This window comes from Centroberyx affinis, unplaced genomic scaffold (assembly GCF_046629955.1).
Source record: "Centroberyx affinis isolate AG114_WGS23_722 - 3 ecotype Tasmania unplaced genomic scaffold, CSIRO-AGI_Caff_v1 ptg001952l_1, whole genome shotgun sequence".
NCBI lineage: Eukaryota > Metazoa > Chordata > Actinopteri > Beryciformes > Berycidae > Centroberyx > Centroberyx affinis.
The window spans coordinates 5001-29426 of NW_027280309.1; the positions used below are offsets into that span (position 1 = coordinate 5001).

Below are 24426 nucleotides of genomic sequence, written 5' to 3' on the forward strand. Positions count from 1 at the left end.
AAATTTACTTTTTTGATACTATTTGGTAGGAAATCAACTAAGAAAACATATTCATATATTTTTTTACTCCCCTATAGTTCCCACAGTTCCTGCAGCTTTGCTCAGTTGCGATTGGTTGGTTTGGATCCTGTGGCTGTCTTTCACCTTGTCATGGGGTCAGTGAGTGTTGGTTTCTCTTCAGGACAGAGTGGAAGTCAGATCAGTCTCTATTTCAATCAGAACATCACTTCTTTTTCCATTGCTACGCACACACACATACACACACACACACACACACACACACAAACACACACACACAAAAACCGACTCACAGTCACACAGAAAAAGGCACACACACACACACATACACACACATTGTCGTTTCTGTAACCACTATAGAGTTTGAGTGTGATACACCCCCCTGTCACCAGCACTACTAGCCTGACGGGGAGCTATTGATTGGCCCTGACAGAACCAATTACATTCAGTGGCAGATAGAGACATGGAGCTGTCCGCAGGGAGGAGTGAACGGCAGAATGAGAAGAGAGAGAAATACAGAAAGAAAGTAAAAGACAACAGAGCGTGGAATAAATAATCATATTTATCCTTGAGATGACTGAACATCTCCTCCCCTTTTTCATTCTCAGGTCTTTCCCTCAATTTCTCTTATTCCAGCTTTGTATCATCATCCCCTCACTGCGCTCTGTATCATTATATTATTTAGATAAAAGTAAATACTGCCTATTATGAGAAAAAAAAACATCTGACGCACCTGTGTCTATGTGTATTTCCAGGTTTGCCAGATCTACTTTTTGTCCTGATTCTATCTCTCTCTCTCTCTATCTCTCTTTCTTTCCCTTTCATCATTATTGCAGACAAACAGTCGGTTGGGGAACACAGAGAATAGAGAGCACCTTCACACAAAGTCGATACAAACACGATATGCTGCATGAAAACACTTGCAGGAGACTTGTTTTACAGATTTTCAGCAGTGTGTGTTGAATTCCCAGGGTGTATGACTACCAGCGTGTGCCGGCCTCCCTGCCTCCGCTGCCCCAGGGACCCAGTCTGGCCAAGCGATCCCGCTCCTCCTCTTACTCCTCCGGGCACAGACGCAGTCGAGACAGAACTCACTCCAAAAGCTCCAGAGCCCACTCCACCAGCTCCACCACAGCCAAGTGTGAGTAACATGCGTAGGCTCCGATTCAGATTTCACTGAATTAAAGCTGCACTATAGGCAAGATTTGATGTAAAAATACATCCGTCTTATCAGCATATATCAAATGCTGGGCTGCAATAGAGATTTTCCCAAATGAAACTCTGGTTTAATAGATCTATCTCATCCTTTTAGTGTCCTTTAGTATAAAGCGATCACACCGGGTGGATTGGTAAACATGAGCGCGCTGTGTGCAGTTTACTAACATCATGCTACATGGTTTCTGGGTATTGAAATTCAAACAGTTTTTTAAACGGTTACCTCTCGCTGCTATTTGGAGCCGCCACCCTGCGTAGTTGCTTAGTGGAGATTTATGGCACATGTAGTCCAGTTTCTCAGATGAAACAAATGATGCACAGAGAAAAATGATTTGTATTCAGACCAGGGCTGCACAGGTGCTTAACTCTGAGCATGGGTGGCATATCAGAGATACTTAAATAAATCCTGCACAACTCTGGTCAAATTTTTCCATTCAGAAAATCCTTCCTCAGCCATGCAGCTGCCCAAGCACTTCAGAGATAATACCGGCATGCGCTGTTATAGTATAAAATACCTCATATCAAGTCTCATATCACAAGCTACTTTCCTTCTATCTCAGCCAGTGAGATGGCATTTTTTCAAGAAAATCATCAGTGCAGAACCTATTTATGTTGTACCCACCATCTTCCACACATTGACTGGAGTGCTGTGGTAAACCATTTAAATCCACCATTTAATGTGTTTCCGATTCTCCCTCTCTCTGTCTCCGCAGTGGGCATGGAGGAGTTGCAGGTGATTAAGAGGGAGCTGACTCTGATAAAGACACAGATCGATGGGCTGCTTGACAGTCTTGACAGGATGGACACACAGAGGAATGACCAAAAAGGTGAGATAGCGATTCAGAAAGACAGTGGAAGCAGACTGGGTGAGATCGAACGATAGATCATCTATTGGCACACCAAAAGCATATTGAGGCCGACTCCGGGGGAAATCACACTTTTCAGATTTCTGCTTGATTAACTCCACCATTCACAATCCCAACCAAAATGACTCAGGTTCATCTGTGCCGCGGGGAAATTGGAAGATGGAACGCACGGCATTGGCAAGAATCAGTCACTCCAACATTCCCTGATATATCAATTATTTTCCTCCAGTCAGAAAGTCAAATTGATGGTGAGGTCAAAGTGGGTGTGTTGTCTGGATATATGGTTGTGAGCAAAGCATGGAACATGCTGAACAAACAGCGTGGTTGGAGTAACTGACTGATGAAGCCTTAGAGAATAGAGAAAAAATACGGGACTGAGAATAATAGCAGGAGACAGTAGATGAGGTGAGAGGATCTCCACATCATCAGTGCACACACAGAGCTGCTGCTGCCCTCCTGTGGACGACTGAACACAACACCGTCACTGCGCCTGCCAACAAGTCAAAGCAACAATCCCAGGAGTGGCATTAACAGTAGAAAGCTTTATTACCCTTCCTAAGGAAATTGGTTTTACAGCAGTCCTAATCAAACTGATCATAAATTAAAATGCAGATATATCATTTGTTACACTTCCAATACACTTCCCTCTGAGTACTAGATACTAAATAGCTGTAACACTATTGCTGTTTGAATTGTTGTTGAATAAGACCAAAACATAATATAGCCTAATATAAGGTGCTGCAGTCTTATATTATATTATAGTATTAGGTTGAAATATACGCATTGACAGTGTACTAAAAGGGAAAGTGTCCTGTAGTCATGGCATTTTCGTAGTTGTAGGTGCAACACCTTCAAGGAAGTGTGTGTGTGTGCGTGTGTGTGTGTGTGTGTGTGTGTGTGTGTGTGTGTGTGTGTGTGTGTGTGCGTATGTGTGTGCGTGTTTTTCCATCAACTTCGAATGTCCTTGGGCGATTGATAGCTCTCATCTTCATATTAATTTATCTCAGGCTCTACTTGATTTCCCTGTCCCTCACTATCTACCACTGCTGTCTCTCACCTCCCTCCCCCCATCTCCTCATCTGTCCGTCATTCTGTCACTCTCTCTCTCATTTTCTGCCTGTCAACTGATGCAGAGTCAGTGAAATGTGCACAGGCGCTTCTGTCCTTCACCGACAATAAACATGTATATTTACTCAACGTTCCTCTCCAAACTAAAAGGAATCCAAGCCTTATGCCACATTTTTTCCCAAACTCCCTGTATATGTGTGTGTGTGTGTGTGTGTGTGTGTGTGTGTGTGTGTTGCAGGGTCTCCCCTAAGGGAGGACAGTCCAGCTGGCTCGCCGTACGCTCTCTCAGCCAGCAGCCCTGAGCACTCCCTCTCCTCCCTCTCTCCGCCCAGCTCCCGCCATCGAATCCAGAGGGAGAGCCCCGACCTGAGGGAGGCCGCTGATGACGACCACCACACGGTAAACGGACCTCATGATGATGTTTCACTTTAAGGAATTCCTAAGAAAAAAAAAAGTGCATCAGAGAGAGACGGCTCTTTTATTGTATGGATAATATCTCCTGTGGGAGTCTAGTTCTGTGTGTCTTGTTTTCATTGTGATTTAGCAGTTATGATGGTAATTTAACATTCATTGACAGACTCAGTTCACACAAATCTGGAAACTGTCAGTCTCTCCGCTCAGTAAAAATCCTGTTTACAAAAGTATTACTATTTTCTCAAAAGGCAAGAAAAGAAATCAATTTCATTTTCAGTGTATTTGTGCTGTTTCTTGGTAGAGAACATTGGCAGACTAAACCAGGGACTTCTTCTTGGGCTCAGTTCCCCATAGATTATAAAAATAACTTCCATTAGAGTGGCAGGTTATACATTAAAAGCAGGAAATAGGAAAAATAATGAAATGTGGCAATAGAAAACAGCCTATTGCCATTATCAATTTTTTTCTGTTTAAAGAAATTTATGGTTCAGTATAAATTGATATTATGATGATTTTTACTTATTCATATCTGGCATGTAACTAACACAAGTGCCAAGGAAAATGCATACAGACTGAAAGATGAGTGGATGTTTATGTCTGTCATGAGGCCGGGCATGGACATGTGAAACTAAGTTGTACTTGCAGGAAGAGATTTTACTTAGTGATTCCAGGCTTGCAGTCTTCTTTGTTTTGAGTCTCACTGGTCTGTCTGTCTGTCTGTCTGTCTGTCACAGATGAGCAACCACAGCTCTGACCTTGAGGAAGAAATATGAGGCTGGAACAGGAGAAGATAGAGAAGACATGGATTGAGTGCCAAACATAGAGGAAGAGAACATACCAACCCAACAGCCATATCACCGAGGCTCCACTCCCTCTAACAGGGTGTACATATCACATAACACAATACATTCAGCTGTATCTCAGCATCTCAATTTCCTTCAACAGCCTCCAAGTAAAACAAAAACATTTTATTTTCCTTGTTCATTGTTCCTCAATCCTCATCTCCCTCTCCACCTTTTCTTATTTCCTCCTCTCTGATACAATAAGAAATGTATGAAGGCATGTGCGCAGCAGGTACAAGTACAGCCGATTGAGGAGAAATTGCTCTTGCCTATCTGCCAACCTGACACACAGACACACACACACACACACACACACACACACACACAAGCACACACACACATGCACAGATGTTATCCACAGAGTAATTATAAATGACAGCTGGAAGCTGGGAGGTGAAATTCATTTTTCTTAATTCTACCTAAGCCGGCGTTCATACTGTATGTTACTCAGCATGTGCATGCACACCAATATTCCAGTATTATTCCAAAAGAGACAATACTCCAAATATAATATCATGTAAGCAGCTTATTCTGGTCATTTTACTCTCATTAATGTATTTTTCTGCGTAGGCATATTCTGAAAACAGGCAAGATATGCCAATAGTAGATTACGCCTGTTAATCACAATAGTTTGTAGCGTTTACATGGCGTATTTATGTCGGCCCTTGCTAGAAAATTAGCTCCATCGGTTTCTTGCAGGAAAAGTGACAACAAAGCTGTAAAACATTAGAAGAAGATCAATGCAGTTTCTCTGCTGTTTCAATAAAGGGAGTGGATTTCAAAGGACATTTAATCAGACCATGCACTGTATAAACAGAAATATTAATGGAATATGGGCTTTTGTGAACCATATAAACAGCTTACTTGGGATAGTATTGTCATTTTCAGAATAAGGGATAACTGGAATATCGTGTGCATGCACTGTGAAGGTTGTGAATGAACAGTATTTATGTGGATTTCATAAAGCAGTCTGGGTTGTGAAAGCAAGAGAAAAACCTATAGACACTCAATTTTTTAAAAGAGCTTTTCAATGACACTAAATTCACTATTTTACTTTTTTTGTCTGCCTTTTAGATATCAGAATCTTGAGTTGTGTTTTCAAAGTATAAATTCTTGAGAGATTTGACAAAGTTACGCGCTAATCATTCAGTAGCAAATAAGGTTGCTTTCTGATGATGTTAAAACAACATTGTTATATCACACTTTTTTCTCTCCTTCATTTTCTCTCCTTTAAACTGGAGGAATGTCATATCCCTTTCTCTTCCACTATGTATCTGGCACTTTAAGATGTGGAGCGGCCCAGGTCAATGTGTAATATTGTGTATTATTGTAAAACTTTCCTGTAATTGTTCAGCTGTCTGATTTTAATCTTGCATTTTGCTTTAGGACTTCTCATTTGTTCTGTTTTTTAAGAGAAGAAAACAATGAAGTTATTATAATTCTAATGGTGTTAGATGTTTTTGTTTGCATTCTTAAGACAAGCCAAGTGGAAACACTCAATGTCACAGTAGTAAAAGTATTTTCATATTGACTACGAATACATTGGAGTGTTTTTATTTGATGATGCTGAGAGAGCAAGACCAAGACAGACAGAGGAGGAGAGAGAGAGGGAGAGTATTTGAAAATTCAAAAGAAAGTGGAAAATACATGTAAAGGATTAAGGGTCATCTTTAATGAAATGTTTTATTTTACAACAATTAAACCCCTCATACTGTCTGTATTACTTCACATTGTTTGCATTACAAAACAGGGCCACATAAGCCACTAACCTTCTTGAGCTGTGCAAATCAATTTGGTGAGGAAATCAGTGATATCATGTGATAATTAAGTTAGGGAGTCCATAAAGAACACAGTTGAAGGCTATCAGAGTAAGAGCGTCATCTTGCTTTGGAGTCAGATTCGATCATATGATCCAGTCTTCAGATCTCCCTCTGAACCCTGGACGCCTCCTCTCCTCGGGGCATGGATGGTCTGCCCGACCCTCAGGAGATTGTCCATAATAGCATCCGTATCGTGCTTTGAGGGCTGCTGTGCCACTGGTGGAGGACGATACTGCAGACACTGCCCAGACTCAGAGGTCCAGTAGTCTGCAAGGGTTTCACCAGAGCAAATCCTCCAGCAGGGAGGAGAATTCAGCTTCTAAAACATCTTCATGGCCACAATGCAGCAGCAAGACAATCTATACCCAGGTCAAAAACATAACTGTACTTCACCCAATCCTAATTATTAAAAACAGAGATTAAAATATAAGATTAAAACAATACTCCAAGCATGCACAGCCTGAGAGAGAGAGAGAGAGAGAGAGAGAGAGAGAGAGAGGAGGGAAAGGGAGCAAGAGACTGTAACTGAGATACTGAGACCAAACAGGAAGAAAGGATCTATACTATGGGAAATCAGTTGGTCATACAATCAATATTTCTGTCAGTATTTCCCTATTAGTACAACAATATTTTAGCATAGATTAAAATCTTACTAGATGTGATTTTGTACGCAAATGAGTTAATATTGGATGAAAAGGAAAGGAGACGTGACACAAAAGCTACACAATTGAAAAATACGTAAGACTAACACAAATCGTGTCAAATTCTTCCATATCAGAGAGTGTAGCTTGGAACAATTAATGTTAATTGTGAAATATTAAATGTTTTGAAAGAACCACACAGGTAGGTTATAACAAACGTGTGTAAATATAAATAAATCAAATGTTAAATATCATTTTAAAATATGTGTGCAGAAGGCAGAGCTGTAGGTAGTAGCAGTGCATTGATTAATGACATGAACTCCTACAATTCATTTCAAAAAGAATTTTATTTGCAATTGTATTGTCCCTGAGAAGAATAAACTGTATAAAACATTACTACAATTTCATTTGTTTCACTAAAAAAAATTGAAGATGTTACCTGTTTATGTTACTTGTCTAAATTTGAAGCATCAATCTAAAATATAATTGAGGCGATTCTTAAAAATAGTGATAAAGAAAATAGATACAGTCCTTGTGCACCAAGACCTATCAATAACAGTGCAATTGATCAGCTAGCAAGGACAGGAAAACAATCTAGGCTGATGGTTCACATTGCTAGATTATTCTTGAGGAATGATTTTTATGGATTAAGTTCTATGCCTGATCAATAAAAGAAGGCAGCTAAATTCCCCTGCAGCTTCTGAATTGAGCTGAGGGAATTTCTCATATTTCGTTACAATATGATGAGAATTACAGCAGATTCTTGTCACTGAGAAAAAAGGCCACGATGTGCCACATAGCTTGGTGAGTGAGAAGTGAAGGAAAACTGAATTGATTTTGAAATAGAAGAAATCACAGCAGAGCTTTGAAAGAGGAATCCAGTCCACTAAAGGTTTGTAACAGTCACCATGTTTACATTTATTATAGAGCTCTTATCAGGACAAATGATGTGACAGATAAATCTGTTTGTTGTCAAATTTTTAGGACAAAAGGCCTCCTCATATTTGAAGAAAAAAAATATATTGATTGGACATTTTGACTTGAACCCTGATTTGATTAGAATAAGAGGTTGTGAAAAACCTGACTATTGACTTGTGAATAGAAGTGAATACATTATCTAAAGTGAAGTATCACAACAGAAATTGCAACACCAACACGGTATAATGTCTGTTAATGGATAATTAGTGGATTTCCAACAGGAGGTTGCAGGTTGGGGATTCTGAGGTCATTACCCCGGCAGTCAAGCAAACCAATGCCAGAACATTTTTTGAAAAACAGGGATTAAATTACTTTTATTCCTTTAATTGTGCTGTAAATGTGTCTCAATCTCGCTGCAGTTCACTTTGAGCCTCCATTCCAAGCATGTTGAAAGTACTGAAAGCAAAGCGTGGCAAAAGGAGATCTTACACAACCACAGTGCTCTGTTGACAAAAAGATAAGCACATGTGCACTGAATGACATGCTGAACAGCACAGTATGCAAACCTTTGTGAGGGTAATGTGATAAAATCTGGTGCTGCTAAATTAACCATAAAATTACAATTTTCAGTTAAGATTGCTGACCTAGTTTGGATTTCCTTCATTTGTGCACATGAGCGCTCACAGGCTGCAACAACTAAAGGCTCATATCTTGTCTGGAAGTAAGGTAAGCATACGTCTTTGATAATAAACTAAATAGACTAAATGTAATGTTGTGTGTTGATACAGTACAGATGTAATAGAGTATAACATACTGTGTATATATATATATATTGTATAGTATATAGTAGTAACTATATGAACTCTGTGTGTGCATGGGTGTGGAGCTCCTCTCAGTTCTTTCTGTGAGAACTGAGAGGGGCAGAGAAAACTCCAACAAGTTTACTGTAAAACAACAGGCTCAGTAAATTAAATAAATATTAGTCTCTTAAAAAGTGTTTCTTCAATAAAATTTTAGTCATTTTAGTCATTTTAGTCACGGTTTGTCATTTCAGTGACTAATTAATTATTGTTGTTTGAATGTCGTAGTACTACAATGGCTACGTCTAGCCATTGTCACTGAAAGGGTTAACAGTAGGCCTAATAATAGTTTTATGACCTAGAAGTTGTAGAAACTGTTTTTGAAGAGAATTTTTAAATTACAGAAATGCAAATTTTATTTAATGAAATCTCCTTTCATGTATTCAAATTTTGACTAAACTGCCACAAAGATCACAGAAATCACATGTAAATTCAGTGTTGCTACAATAAAACAAAGCCTGTGTGAATATGAGTCTTTTTCTAATATTTTAGCCCCATGTGATTCCTTTACGACAAGCTTTCACTTCATTGGGACTTCATACCAAATGTCCCTTCATGAGACTAGTTTGTTGTTCTGGTGTTTCCTCTGTTGCTCTGTAGAGTGCAGCGATGGCAGGCCCAAGCAGTCCGCTGACCACCCATGTCCTGAACACTGCGATGGGTGTCCCTGGGTCCAACATGGCCGTCAGCCTCTATCGACTGGACCCTTCCACTGCCGTCTGGAGTCTGATCACCACTGGGTAAAACCTGAGAGCAAAATTTATATATAATTTATAGTCTGTGGAGAATCACAAACGTTACTATTGGAAAATTCACAATACTTTTCCTATGACGAACTTCAAATGGCCAATCATGTCCTCTCTCCACAGGACTACTAATGAAGATGGCCGCTGCCCAGGACTCATCAGCAGAGAAATGTTTTCATCTGCTGTGTACAAAATGCGCTTTGAGACTGCTCAGTACTGGCAGAGTATGGGGGAGACCTCCTTTTATCCATATGTTGAGGTGAGGAATGGCTCAAACTGTTTATGATCTGACACCTCAACATGCTCAGCTGTCATCCTTTAAGCAAATTATTCAATCAGATTTCGTTGTGTTCTTATATGTTTTTAAACTGACAGAGTGGATAAGCATGCCCATGTCGTCTTGTGCATGATGCAATTAACAATCTGGGAGATTAATCTCAAATCTAATTGCTGATCTCCTTCACATGTTTTCTCTGTTTCTTTGCAGATTGTCTTCACTATAGACAACCCCAGTCAGAAGTTCCATGTCCCTCTGCTTCTGAGTCGTTTCTCTTACAGCACGTACAGAGGGAGCTAGAGGTCAAAGGTCATGGCCCACTGATACATCAGAGGCAGAGAGGCAACTAGTACACCAAAGACATTCATTCAGCACCAGTTGAGCTGCCAATAATACTGTGTATTTGTGATGATGATGTTCAATTATAATGACGTTATAATCAACAGAATTGGCTATTTAGTTAAGCAAATTTATTTCAATTTATAGACTGTAATTTCAACAGTATTACCATAATCACCACTGCAACCATTGCGAGAAATTTATCAAGATGTGCAATATAACTATGTTAATTATTAAATATGTTAGTGTGTAAGCTTCACAGTCAGTATGTCTTTTCCTTTTTTTTTTTTCCGAAGGCATCTGTAATCTTTGTGTATTGTGTACACGGAATGAAACAGACTATAGTTCACATTTTTTAAGAAGATACACTGTAATCCCATTCCATATAATCTGTCCTCAGCCCTAACAGTGTGAAGTCTTTTCCATGGATTTTATCTGGGCTGATATAGACTATCATTGTATGTTTTGGGAAAAATCTCAAATAAATAAGACTATAACATGATACATCCTAGCATTGCTTTTGTATTGTCAGATATTTTTTCATGTATTTTTTCGAACAGTTCTTTTTCTAAATCTGAATGGTGAATATCAGAAGTTCTCTTTATCTAGTTCTCTGATCCAGACTCACTAGAAGTTGGTGAATCACCGTTGGAAATGAGAAGAAAGCAACTTGCAGTTACATATTGGGTCAGGGTCATGGAGATCCATGCTGGGAGAAAGGGAAGAGAATGACAGGAAGATTTGGTTGGGTATGGGAGAAGAAAGCTGAAGAAATGGGTTTATTAGACAAACAATTTAGTCCCACTGTTGTTGGCTACTTCCTGCAGTTCTACCATGGCTTTTTTCATTTCCACATATAGCCTGAATTTGGAGTTATAAATGGTTTAAAAAGAACAGAAATAAAGAAACTACTAGGCAAAGTGGCATATGGATTTTTTTTTTTTTACAATCTTCATGAACTAACAACAGAATAACAGATCACCTTTCAGATTCTGCAGGGGAAATGGTTACTATCTTTTTACCTTTACAACAGGTTAAGGGGGTGAAGCCACCTCAAGTTTAAATTTGTGCAGCATTGATGTGTTTACGGTCATGTAAGTCAATAAGGCAAGAGACCTAGAATTTGAAATTCTACCATCTCTGTTTACAATTCAGAGGATGGGGATCATTATACGTTTCATATGGATACCTGCACACTCTGGAACCGCAGGAAATGAACAGGCAGATACAAGCGCAAAAGAAGCAGCAAACGCTGATCGGATTGATATTGAAATTAAGTTCAGTAAAGCGGAGACCAAAAGTCTAATAAGAGGACAAATTAAAAGGAAATGGCAGAGTGGGATCAATAAATGATGAGAAAACATTTATACAGCATTCAAAAGGAGGTGGGGAAAACAAGAAGCTTAGGCCCAACAGGTCACATTCTCATAGTTAAAAACAACAAATGGAAACAGCACAGCATTTGTTATTTGAGTGTGCAAAATGTAGGGAGGATAGAGATAGAGAGATACTAAAAGAGACAGTTATGTTCAGGAGACATATCCTTTAAGTAATTGTTCCATGTCTTAAATTCTACAGGACTAATACACAGGATTTGAGTTTAAAATTGTATTCATTTATTTATTTACTTATTTATTTATTTGATTGTTGAGATTTGTATTACTGTATAGTTCCCTGGTTCATACTCCTTTTCAGTTGGTGGCGGTAATGCACCAAAAGTTATTTGCCTACCGCCATAAAACCTAAAAGAAGAAGAACAAGACTATGCTCGATTGCTCTACCCTGGATGTTGGCTTGATGTTTTTGATGTCGATTACTCTCCCCTGAGCTAGCCCGGGCCTTGCCTCTCTTAGGAGTTTTGTGTGCATATCGTAACAGTATCGCACCCGTTTCAGTTTTAAGTTCTCTGTTGAATTTTGTATCATAAAACAATGGCAGACGACGAATTAGAAGCCATCCGGCGGCAAAGGATGGCGGAGCTACAGTCAAAGCACGGGGTAAGGAGACAAGATGAGCTGAGAAAGCGTGTTTTTACCCACCATATAAGGATATGCTCATGCTGCTAGCTAGTCTAGTTAGCTGGTTAAAATCTAACCCCAGCCAAGTATAGTAACTCAACCACTTCAACCACTTTAACCACTTTAAGCGACCTATAAACATAGCTGCCAACCAGCTAGTTTTCCATGATGCGAAGCTTATGCCGAATGCAAGTGTAATACATAAAAATAATACCGAACGTTACTATACTGTCAGAATTTCTGCCTGAGTTCTAAGAATTGGCATGGCAACACGTTAAGCTAACACGCCCCAACTAGCTTAACTGTAGCCGAGCCACAAATCTTTTCCTTTCAAAATTTATTTTGGTCAAAATAACAAATAGGCAGACTTTGGACTCGAGGACATAGTGGGGATATTTCCGTGTTCTTTAGTTGTCAAAGAGAGGGCAGGCCAGCGTCTGAGTTTATAGGGTTTATACACTATTTTGAACAGCCGTATCTGCTCAAGTGCAACATCAGCACACCGTTGCACATCAGGATTTATTAACTACGTAGTAAAGTGACAAGTTAAATAGTCGTGTTTTAAAGTAATAGGTGGATATCTCTCTGTTATCATCTGATTGTAAAAAATAATGAATATGATATTTATACTGAATCAAAACATGATGGAATTCATTATGACTATTGGGTTAATTGAGGCCTAAATATTATTATTATTATTTATTTTTTTTACATTTTTAAGACATTTCACTGAACACACACTGTTTGTAGGTATGTAATGTTAGTGATTGTAGGCTTTACTGGGCCTAAACCAGTCATGCACTGCCCAAGCCACTACTCAGTCCCTATATCTCTTCAGCTTTCAGTAGTTGAGCCAAACCAATAATTTCCAGTTAGAATTCAGAACTGATTTGCAAATTGTGTTTGGAAATATTGCAGTGAATGTGCCAAAGGCCAATGAAAGATGACACATCATGTGGGTTAGCTCATGAAACATCAGTTGTGAAGATACAGGGACAATGGGTTTTTTTTTGTTTTTTTTAATCAAATAGATAAAATCGGCCCCATCAGTGAAGTGTAAGAGCTCTGCTGGGCTGTGTTTAACCTGGTCCTGAAAGAGTCAGTATCTCACATGAACACCTCTGCCTGTTGTCTTGATGTTGTCTAAATAAAGAGTTCATGTACACAGTTGGCCCTGGTCTTTAATCAAATTTCAGCAGCTCTTTCGCCAACTGCAGTTACTTTTTAGTTTGAAACATGATGAACTCTGCTTAAGAAAACTACTCTTATGACTCTAACTAAATATAGGGCAAATAACCTATTCCTATCATGTTTTAGAGATAGTGGTATCAAATCTGTTAAGTCAAAAGTAGAACTTTCTGCAGCAGTAACTTGGGAGGCTGATTTTAATTCCATGACAGTTGTCCAACTACTTTTCATTTGGAATTTGTGAGACTATCTCAGCATGGTTAGTGTATGGAAATATGGAATTATTAGGCTATAAATCTTCCAACTAGATGAATACAATAGTACAAGCTAGGTATGACAGTGCTTTCTCATTTATCCTTTCAGGATGCTTCAAATGAGCAGCAAGGGCAGGAGGCCAAACAAAGGTAAGACGTGTGATTTGTTTATGGGTTCCCTAGCACAGGAATTCAATGTTCCTCTATTTATATATATATGTATGTACATATATATATGTGTGTGTGTATATATATATGTATATATATATAGCCTATATATGCATGTATATGGAATATAAGATGTTTAATGAAAACATTGTTAAAATCTGTATTTTGTTTGATTGGTTAAATTTAAAGTTATTGCATTACATTCAAAAATCCATATTTTTTTTTTACAGGCCGTTTCAAACAACTGGACTTGGTCTTGATTGGCTCACATCCCTAGACAATTGCTAAAATCCTTCCAATCAGGCCAGTTTGTAACATTTGACATGTCGCCCCCCCAAAAATTCTCAAGTTTGCCTCATATGAGTTAGAGCAGCTGGTATGTCGGCTAATCTGGGTCCAGTATTGTGACTGTTCTGCCTGTGCGGATTTAGTCTTTCAGTTCATTCATTATACACCCTTTTAAATCAGCTAAATTTATATGCAAAACGTCATGAAGAACATTATTGTTGTGCTGAGCCATAGTATATTTGAAAATAGCTCCATAAAAATTTAATAATATAGGACCTGCCAGTGTGGCTATGGGACAAAGCTAGTGTTCTGTTGGCTTGGCAGAAGATGTTTTGATGTTTTTTTCAGATTTTTTTTTTCCCTTTTTTCTTTTATCTAATGCAGTTGGTCTCAGAGCCAAACAACAGATAGTGCTGATGTGGCAATATTGTTCTGGTACTATCTCTTCACAGAGAAACGGAGATGAGGAACTCTATATTGGCTCAAGTTCTAGACCAATCCGCCCGTGCCAGATGTAAGTACGCTCTCAAATTTGTTATTGTTTAGGTTATCAAAAGGGGAACACTTTGGAAATCAGTGCTACTCTTGTGGGAATACAATATGTTAGAAAACACACTGACATACAGCGTAAATGCTCTGCTAGGTTGTAGCATCATTACTGTATAAAGCCAACTCACAGAACCACTACAAAATTTGCTGCATAAATAAATGTCCTATGACCCCATTCCCTATGAGTTTTGCAAAAATTGGCTGATGTTCCCTTCAATTTATATCATGTAACATCAGATAGAAGGTACCTAATCAGTGTGCCTGTTCACAATCACAAGTTGGTACAATTATCTTCTTCCCTTTTCAGTGAGCAATCTTGCTTTGGTGAAGCCAGAGAAGGCCAACGCAGTTGAGAACTATCTCATTCAGATGGCTCGTTTTGGGAAGTTAGGAGGAAAGGTGAGAGAATAGCCTCTGATGCTTGGAATATGTTTGTTGATATTCCTCCATATACACTCGATGCAATGAATGGATTTCCTCCTCTGTCAGATTTCAGAGTCGGGCTTGATCGAGATCCTAGAAAAAGTCAGTCAGCAAACGGAGAAAAAGACAACTGTCACAGTAAGTACCACGGGAATGTCACATTTGATTCATTATCGTTGACTAGGCCATCTTGCATCATTTGACGCTCTGTACTTTTCAGTTCAACAGACGGAGGGTGATGGACTCAGACGAGGAGGACGATTACTAGCACTCTGAACGGGCGCCTTGAAGTGAGCCAGGCTGGTTGACAGCAGAATTCAGGAGAGGAGGTGCTTTAGTGGGACTCTGTTGATAGAATATTTGACCAGTGATTTCCCCTTAGTTGAATCCTGGGATGCCACGCCAGCTTCGGTGTGGTTCTGGAAACTACATACCAAGAAGGAAGAACAATTTGGGTGGGGTTGATATTGTGGCAATGAGTCATGGAGGGGTATAATATGCACAGTGCGATAAGTGTGCTTTTGCAGTCTCTTTTCAAGCAAGACGCTACAAATTTGCACTGCATGTGTTGTACCCCTGACTGACCGTAACAATCCTTTAGTGCTTCTCTATAGTTAGCTACTCCTTTTCTTTATTTTCACCATGGTTGACTTTGGTTGTTCAAACACAAGAAGCTGGACAAAATGCAAAACAGATACTGTTGCAGATGCATTTTATCTAGACTGCTTTGTGAATACTGTACATTATTTTCTGTTCAATGCTAGCATCCCATGAACCTTGGATGTTGCACTTTGATATGTTCCTTTTTTTTGCTGGCATGTATCTTAAAGGTTTACATAAAAAAATAAAAAAAAGCCTTAAATTCAAATGTTTGTTTTTACACTGAACCATCACTAAAGTTACCGATTGTTTTAAGAATAAGGGTTCACTCCTCTTGAAAATTTTACAGTTTTTTCATCTTTACACAAGTTGGTGTTATATTTAGTCAAGGCACCGGTTTCTTTTACTTGTGTCTATGTTCAATGCAAGTACGGGACAGCTGTGCCACATCATCAGACATTATCCTCAGCACCTCGGGAAGAGTCGGCTTACTGCGTCTGTATGAAGAATTTCCTCCATTCTTTTTTTTTTTTTTTAAAGGAACCACAATTTCAATTTTTTGAAAAAATAACAGTTACTGATTTGCCAAATGTATTATATCCACCCAACTTTAAAAATAAAAAGCATAAATGAGAAACACGATTTTATTTTCACCTATAAATAATGCAATGCCTTTTTGTTTATCTAATTGAGTCACCATGTGTGTTAAATTAATATAGTAGGCCATCAAGGAGGTTTTTATAGTCTCAACTTCTCTATACCAGTGGTTCATCAACGTGGGGTCCGGGGACCACCGGCGGTCTTTGAGGGGGTTCCAGGGGGTCCCCAGCAAAGTGATGAATTGTTATATCACCATTATTTAATTTACAATAAGTTAAAGCAATTCGAGAATGTAGAAGAATGACTATTTTGATAATAGTTTCACTGTTATCTCTCTACCAACAATTCAGATAGTGATGGAATTCTGGACAAAATCATATCTAGCAATAAAAATGTTCTCAGATTTGGGTCCGAGAGACAAAATGTCATCAAATGGCGGTCTGTGGCTCTAATGTGGACTAAATTCGGGGTCGTTGATTTGAAAAAGGTTGAGAATCACTGTTCTGTACACTCTGTATCAGCTCTGTACACACTCCCTCCATGTGGGACGGTCCCCTGACCTTGCCCCATTTTCGCACGACTGTGGTCAGATGGTTTCTTATTGGCTATCGCGATTCTTTAACAAAGAGGGTTTCGCTCTGATTGGCGGTGGGCGTAGCCACATGTTCAACCCCAACCAATAGGGAGAAGCCTCGGGGAAGCGCTACGGTTGTGTGCAGACATTACTATAGTTAGCCATACCATAGCCACTGAATACTACAACAGGGTCGTACGGTGTATTTCAGAATATCCAGGTATCAAACAATATTTTTATCAGCTGCAATAGACAACTATGCCTGAAGACAATGTCGACAAGCCAAACATGGCTACATGCACCGCTCCTGTCAATATAGCTGTCATCAAATACTGTGAGTATCACCTAGCCACACTTTAGCCTTGTGTAGGTGGTGAAGGTAAGGGCTTAAGGCAAACCAAATAAGCCTGTTAAATGGATATTACATGCACTTTTTGTATGGAGACATTATTGCCTCCTCATTGAACACTGGGCAGTATTTAACGCGGTTATTTAACGTTAAGTGTCGTGTATTTAATCGTAGTGTCGTGTCGTTGAGGATGACATCTTTAACAGTCATTGATACTAGTTGGTGTCTACAAATATTATTAACAGTATCAGATATAAAGAATAGATAAATGGAAGGTGTAGCCTGTTTATGAAACTTGTTATTATTTCTCAGGGGGGAAGAGAAATGAAGATTTGATTCTACCCATCAACTCTTCTTTGAGTGTCACATTGCATCAAGACCAGGTATACAGCTTAACAATATAGTCAGTCTTTTGTTCCTGTCCACGCTTGTTGTATTGTCAATTTTGTGTATGCAATGGCAAATGTAAACAGTAGAGCCTGCTTCCTCAACGTCCTTGATTTTCAAAATAAAATCCCTCATTTGCAAAGCAACTAAACATTTGTGAGCAATTTCCTGCACTGACCCTCATACAAAATACCCCAAAAACAGAACTGCTAATGAAATGTAAATGAGGCGAAATTTGGTTACAAGCACTGGTTTTCTTTGCATGTTTGAGCATATTTTAAATGAAGATAATGTAGCTGTGGCTTCACATCTGCTGCAACAGTTCCTTTCAGGAAAACGTGATGCATAAACATTGTGAAATAATACTAATAAAAACATGATGAGAATTATGTAAAATATTGTCAGTTTGTGGTTCTGATGCCTGGGATGTGCAATATGGCTGATAGCTATGGCTTGACGTAGATCTGCCTTGTCCCCCTCTTTCCATTTAGCTGAAAACAACCACAACAGTTGCATCTAGCAGATCATTTCAGGAGGATCGAATATGGCTCAATGGCAACGAAGAAGATATAAGCCATCCACGACTACAGTCCTGTCTGAGAGAGAGTGAGTCTTTATGTTTTTTCCTCACAAGAGACACAAACAGCAGCAAAATAACGGGGAGTCAAAGAGAGTGTGGGCCAATATGCCAATATCATTCTTTTGTGTTCTGCGATGTCCCGCCTTAGTTCGCCGACTAGCGAGGAAGAGACGCAGTGATGGGGAACCTGGTGTGGATACGACCTGTTTGTCTCATAAAGTCCACATCTGCTCCGTCAACAACTTCCCCACCGCTGCTGGGCTGGCCTCCTCTGCTGCTGGCTTCGCTTGTCTAGGTGAGTGTATGTGTGTATATGTCTGTGTGTGTACGTGTGTGTCTATGAGAGGTATGTCTGTGTGTGTGAGAGGTATGCACCTGCTGTAAGCTGTTGTCCCAATGCATGACTGAAATTATACTGATGGCACTTTAGTACCAATATAAAATCATTATTAGCCATAACAGTTGCTTTTACACATCACAATAAGAAAAGTTTGAACTGTATGAAGTTGCGTGAAACAGCCAGTACCTTACTGTTTATTTAAGCACAAATACTAAATAATAAAACAAAAATTAAATGGTCTACTAAAAATGTTTGTCAGGAAACAATGGTGTGGCCCTCATTAGCTTTTGGGGCTTTAGAATAAAAATGCAACTCTGCAAAAATGGGTTTCCTGCTCTCTCCATATCTCATGTTTGATATACAGTATATCCATGCTATCCCAATCTTCCCTGGTCTTATTTCCTCTGTCCTCACTCTGTTGCAGTGTACACACTGGCTCGGGTGTTTGGGGTAGAAGGGGAGTTGTCTGGGATCGCGAGGCAAGGCTCGGGCAGCGCCTGTCGGAGCATGTACGGGGGATTTGTCCAGTGGATCATGGGACGCAGAGAGGATGGCAAGGACAGTCTAGCCCAGCAGGTGGAGCCAGAGACTCACTGGCCTGAACTCAGGGTCCTTGTGCTAGTGGTAGGTCTGTGTGTGTGTGTGTGAGAGAGAGAGAGAGAGAGAGAGAGAGAGAGAGAGAGAGAGAATGACATGAGTCAGTTTTATTCTGGCACTTGTGCACTCTAGTGTGAGAGTGAGTGCATCACATACTTTAAAAATATATATAAATGTAATTTTCTGGGGGAGAAAATAGATACATATACAGCAGGGGTCTTGACTTGTGTACAAGAACAGACTTAACATGCTGTGCTCTGTTTGTTATAGGCCAGTGCTGAGCGGAAGCCAGTAGGCAGCACCTCCGGCATGCAAACCAGTGTACAAACAAGCTGCCTCCTGAAGGTACTTTGTTCACCCTCCAACATGCATGATTCACCTGTGATTACATATGAACATTGCTTTTAATACTGTAAAGTATTGGGCTGAACACAACTGACTTTCTGAGATTGGATGCCTCTGTTGAAGCTGATAGATCGTTACTAACCTCAAGGCCTGTGCCCATCCTCCCTCTCTCTGTGTAGCACCGGGCTGAGAGCGTTGTCCCAGGCCGAATGGAGGAGATGATTGAAGCAGTGCGCAGGAAAGACTTCACTACATTTGCTGAACTGACCATGAAGGACAGTAACCAGTTCCATGCCACCTGCCTCGACACTTATCCTCCTATCTTCTACCTCAACAGCGTGTCTCGTCAAGTCATCGGCTTGGTGCATCGGTATAACAGGCACTACGGGGAGACAAGGGTGAGCAACATAATGACAATATACTTCAGTGGTAGTTCCATTTCTGTACTGATGCTTATTTGCCTTGCTTTTTCCTATTTCCATTTGTCCCTGGAAGTGTGCGTCCATCTTTTATAGTGTGTAGCTGTGGCCTGCCTACTTCTGTTTTACTAATATCGAGAGTTCTTTCAGGGGTCTGTGTTGGAAACTTGCAGCTGTTCATGTCATTGAATTTCTGAGATGGTGTAATGAAGATGTGAAACTTGTGAGGTGGTTTTACAACAGGAAATGTGTCCATCTTGGTATAACAGCGGCAGTTGGTGTGTCTTTGTTTCCCTATAGGTGGCCTACACTTTTGACGCAGGGCCAAACGCTGTGATCTACACTCCGCAGGAGCATGTTGCTGAGTTTGTCCAGGTGGTTCGCCATTTCTTTCCCCCAGAGACCAATGGAGGACAGTGAGTTCATTCACCAGACCTACTCAGCTTTTATGCATAGTCCTCTGCAAAATGTTGCTGGTATGCAAGCTAATAGGTATATCTGAAACATACAGTACATTAAATGGATATAAATAGGTAGTTTATGGCTTGAACTACATTCCAAGTAAACACTATTACAATATTTTGTGTTTAGGTTTGTTTTTCTCTCAACCACCTTGTAACATGTCTCTCCCTCCTCTACAGGTTTATAAACGGTCTTCCAGTTAATAATGCTGTTCTTTCTGAAGAACTGAAGCAGGCTGTTGGTTTTGAGCCCATACCCAAAGGAATTAGCTACATTATCAGCACCAAGGTACACACACACACACACACACACACACACACACACACACACACTCGTTGGCACAGAGTGTGGGAGATTTTGACTCACCAGAAGGCCCGTGTAGGCCTGCATGAATGTTTAATTAGTATGATAGGTATACGGGAAGTTGATGATTATAGCAAACAAGCATATGATGTCAGTGTTCATAATGAGAATTATATTGACACCATTATTTGATTGTGTACATATGTCTAGATTAAAGCTTTTTTATTGAATGTTTGAAATCATGAAGACACCATTATTTTTATCAGAATTTGAGGTTACGTTGACACCAAGCAGAAGTAGCAATTAAAAATAATGGTGTATTAAGATGAAGGAAAGTTAGGGGAGTTTTTGAAGGAGGTATCTGTTATTAAGCTCCACAAAAGGTGGAGCGTATTAAAGAATATAAAAGGATGTACAACAGAAACCAAATCAGTTGCACCATGGTCCAACTCGGATTGTTTGTATCTGTGTTGATTTTTCAGTAAACTTTTATCATATTGAACTCTACTGCACTTGTTTGAATTATTGGATGACAGTATTTGAGAATTGTGGCTGAGGACCTGAGGACATCTGGCCCAACTGAAGGTTTTCCTCCCACAAGAGCTAATGTCTCCATGAGCCACTTCACCAGCGACTCGAATGAGATGCAAAGGACACAAACTGAACTATTTATCGCAATGACTTTTACAGGAGTCTATCATGGACATTCTCTCCAAAAAATGATGTTATTTCTTGCTCATATAACCCAGTAATATCTAATTTTCCTCTACGTACTGACCCCTTATTCTTTTATGGCTTTTTAAGCTATAACTTGATTATATCTTAGCCTGTAAATTGGTGATTTTTGTGCAGCAGTTGTCTCGTGAAATGTTATTTTAGCTGGAGAGCGGCTCTTCTTTGTTGAGACAGGTATTTTTGTGTCTATTTTAGGGCTACGCAGTATGGAAAAATATGATATGGCAATTGTTTTGTGAGATTGCAATATAACTTGCAAAATGGGTCTCCATTTCCTTTTAACATGGTTTTACCTCACATTAAGTTGCCCTACTACAATTGCAGATTGCAGTGAATATTATCACATAGTTTCCTGCTGTGCTAATCTAGATTCTGATAATCTAGATCATTATTATCTAGATCTAGACAAATTTAGTATATCTGAGGTATTTGTAGCTGTGCAAATGGCATGGTAAGCATGGCAGTAGTGCAAAAGAGTCATTAAAGTGCAGAAACGGGGGAGAGGGGGCAGAGGGGAGGGATCAGGGTGTGAATGTTGGTAGGTGAGAGAACATGGAGGAAAGTGTGTATGGTGTGTGGTGTAGGGTTCAGGGGGGGCTCAGCTTGAAGAAGAGAGGTGCGCTGCGTTCCAAATCGCATACTTTTTCTTTTTACTACACTACGTACTACATCTGCCCTTAGAAAGTATGTACTGTGCATGTAGTAGGCAGACAATTGGGACATACTATTTCGTCATCACATTGCGTCTTGAACTTTGACCCTCTTGCTTATATATCCGTCGCAGTAATACGGTTGCAGTTTGTTTGTTTTGTTTTTTTGTTTTTTTTTGGCGGCTGGTAGTGCGATCTCTGAGACTCCTGTAGCGCCTCCCAGAGGGCAGGAGGGAGAACACGAGATTGTTGGAGGTGCAGCATGATGTGAGGTGCAGGATCTCGTCCCTGTAGGCCGTCTCATCGTCGTTTGTGATTTGGCCTACAACTGTGGTGTTGTGTGGCGAACTTTACTATAGAGTTTGAGTGGTGAATTGGCAAGCAGTCGTGGGTAAAAAGGGAGTAGAGGAGGGGGCTCAGAACACAGCCTTGAGGGGCACTTGTGCTGAGGGCCAGGGTGGAGGAGGTGAGGTTACCTAACCTGTTGGTCAGGAAGTCTAGGGTCCAGTTACAGAGAGAGGGATTAAGGGCGTTTTCACACCTATAGTTTGTTTGCTCTGGTCCGAATCAGTTGATGAGTTTGTAAACTTGGAGCGTTTTCCCCTTGGTTCGGTTCTTTTCACACGGAGAACAATCCAAGCGAACCAAAATGCATCAGTACAAACCACGTGGGAACGTTCACTCCGCTTATTGGTCAGATGTGTCTGGGGCAGGAGCAAGAAAGTAAATACAGGAAGAAGGTCCTGTGTTCTGGACTAGTGCACATTGCTATGCAACATGTAGCAACGGCAGAGTTGGCATTTGCTCATAACTGTTGTAATTATCTGGGCAATATACCAGGCAAAACTGTACCAGCAGAATGCCGAATGCACTTCGAGGAAACGTCTTGAAAATGCTATACTGGCTATACCTACTATACCTACTATACCTGCTATACCTGGCTATACCTGGCTATACCTGGCTATACCTGGCTACAGGAGCCGTTTAGCTCAAACTTGCGGAGTAAATTGAGTTCACCTGGTAGTTGGGTCGGATCGAGGTCAGATCACGTTCCCACCACAAACGAACCGCTCCAGAGTTTGTTTGGGACCGGACCGAGACCACCTCCTCTAAAGGGTCTTGTGCGGTTGTTTTGGTCGGCACCCGAGTACGATTACTGTTCACACCTGCCCAAACGAATCGCACCAAGGGGGAAAATGAACCAGAGTCCGATTTAACCGGACTAAAAGCGCAAGTGTGAAAGCGCCCTAAGTCCAAGGGAGAGGAGTTTGGTGGTTAACTTGGAGGGGATGATGGTGTTAAAAGCAGAGCTGGAATCTATGAACAGCATCCGGATGTATGTGTTTTTGTGTTCCAGGTGGGTCAGGGTAAAGTGCAGGGCAGTGGCAATGGCGTCCTCTGTAGACCTTTTGGGACGGTAGGCGAACTGATGTGGGTCGAGTGTGGGGAGGATAGTGTCTTTGATGTGACCCAGGACCAGTCTCTCAAAGCACTTCATGGCAATAGTGGAGTGCTATGGGTCGGTAGTCATTCAGACATGTGGGTGATGATTTCTTGGGGACGGGGATGATAGAGGTGGTCTTGAAGCATGTAGGGACTGTGGACTGGGACAGTGAGAGGTTGAATATTGTAGTGAAGACCTCAGCCAACTGGTCGTGCAGCCAACTGGTCATGCAAACAAACACAAACACACTTAACAAGGGATGAGTCTATTCTTTGGCGGTAAACCTTAAGCTTGACCCTGACCTGATCCTTTCTTGTGTGCTGTTCCAGGCTGGCCCAGGCCCTCAGGTTGTGGACAACCCCGACCAGCACCTGCTTGGATCTGATGGGTTTCCTAAGAAGAGCATCTGATGCCTCTTGGCCCCCGAAGGGACAAAGTTCCCTTGAGCAATGGGAATCTCGTTTGGCAAAGATATAATTGGTGTTAGACATTTGTAACTTGGCTTTTATAAATCATAGTAAAACCAGGCACCTTTCTTACCGTTATTGATTAAGAATGCTCATATCTCTCTCTCCATTCCTCAATCTGTTTTGGTCTATCTCTCTTTATATCAATCTCTATATCTCTCTCTTTATATCTATATTTCTATATCTTTATATCTAGCTCTCTACATATCTTGAAAACTCTATTTCTCTCTATAAGCCTACACCTGCCTCTCTCTTGAATAAACAAGTGAAAAGTGAAAGTAGAATGAGTGTGAACAATCCAAAAAGTGTCCAGTGCTTGAGGTAGGAGGCTGATTAATGGGTTCAATCCTCAACATTATCGGCAGGAACTAATCCAGCTGGTGACAGAAGGGTGCAAAACACTGGCAATGTGCCCTAGAGCAAGGCACTTAACCACAAAAACGGGTCACTGCACTGCAGCTGACCTTGTATTCTGACCTAACAGAAGAAATGCATGTGTATAGGAGGTTATGTATCTATGCATAAAGAGGTATATGCAAAAAGACCTATTACATTTTCCTGGTGAAAAAAGGCCAATTTAGTAATTATCATTTCCTCTTGTGAAAATGTACCAAGAGATTTCAAATGTACCTATCGATTACATTCAACTTCTGTATAATTTA

General features: G+C 40.3%; 4 protein-coding genes across 4 annotated transcripts in view; all 4 read left to right on the forward strand.

The window, feature by feature from the left end:
- LOC139653727 (heterogeneous nuclear ribonucleoproteins C1/C2) overlaps positions 1–6422 on the forward strand; it is a gene marked incomplete at its 5' end in the record, with an annotated part of 9703 nt that extends 3281 nt beyond the window's left edge. The window contains 4 exons of the mRNA XM_071530671.1: positions 990–1159; positions 1947–2060; positions 3406–3566; positions 4316–6422. Of these exons, the coding sequence (XP_071386772.1) occupies positions 990–1159; positions 1947–2060; positions 3406–3566; positions 4316–4354 (484 nt within the window). The remainder of the gene's footprint in view (positions 1–989; positions 1160–1946; positions 2061–3405; positions 3567–4315) is intronic.
- Positions 6423–8410: 1988 nt separating this feature from the next.
- uraha (urate (5-hydroxyiso-) hydrolase a) lies at positions 8411–9985 on the forward strand. Its single transcript, XM_071530672.1, has 4 exons — positions 8411–8528; positions 9263–9402; positions 9532–9667; positions 9896–9985. Exons 1-4 carry the CDS (start codon positions 8475–8477, stop codon positions 9983–9985), a joined length of 420 nt encoding a protein of 139 aa, XP_071386773.1. The 5' UTR covers positions 8411–8474.
- A 1854-nt stretch (positions 9986–11839) lies between these two features.
- Positions 11840–15780, forward strand: pdcd5 (programmed cell death 5). Its single transcript, XM_071530669.1, has 6 exons — positions 11840–12021; positions 13594–13634; positions 14393–14454; positions 14797–14888; positions 14979–15050; positions 15133–15780. Exons 1-6 carry the CDS (start codon positions 11956–11958, stop codon positions 15178–15180), a joined length of 381 nt encoding a protein of 126 aa, XP_071386770.1. The 5' UTR covers positions 11840–11955; the 3' UTR covers positions 15181–15780.
- A 1079-nt stretch (positions 15781–16859) lies between these two features.
- mvda (mevalonate (diphospho) decarboxylase a) lies at positions 16860–24395 on the forward strand. The gene is made up of 10 exons (XM_071530670.1): positions 16860–17020; positions 17348–17418; positions 17914–18028; positions 18151–18297; positions 18767–18966; positions 19210–19284; positions 19464–19682; positions 20004–20119; positions 20345–20453; positions 23627–24395. Exons 1-10 carry the CDS (start codon positions 16945–16947, stop codon positions 23705–23707), a joined length of 1209 nt encoding a protein of 402 aa, XP_071386771.1. The 5' UTR covers positions 16860–16944; the 3' UTR covers positions 23708–24395.
- The last annotated feature ends 31 nt before the right edge of the window (positions 24396–24426 follow it).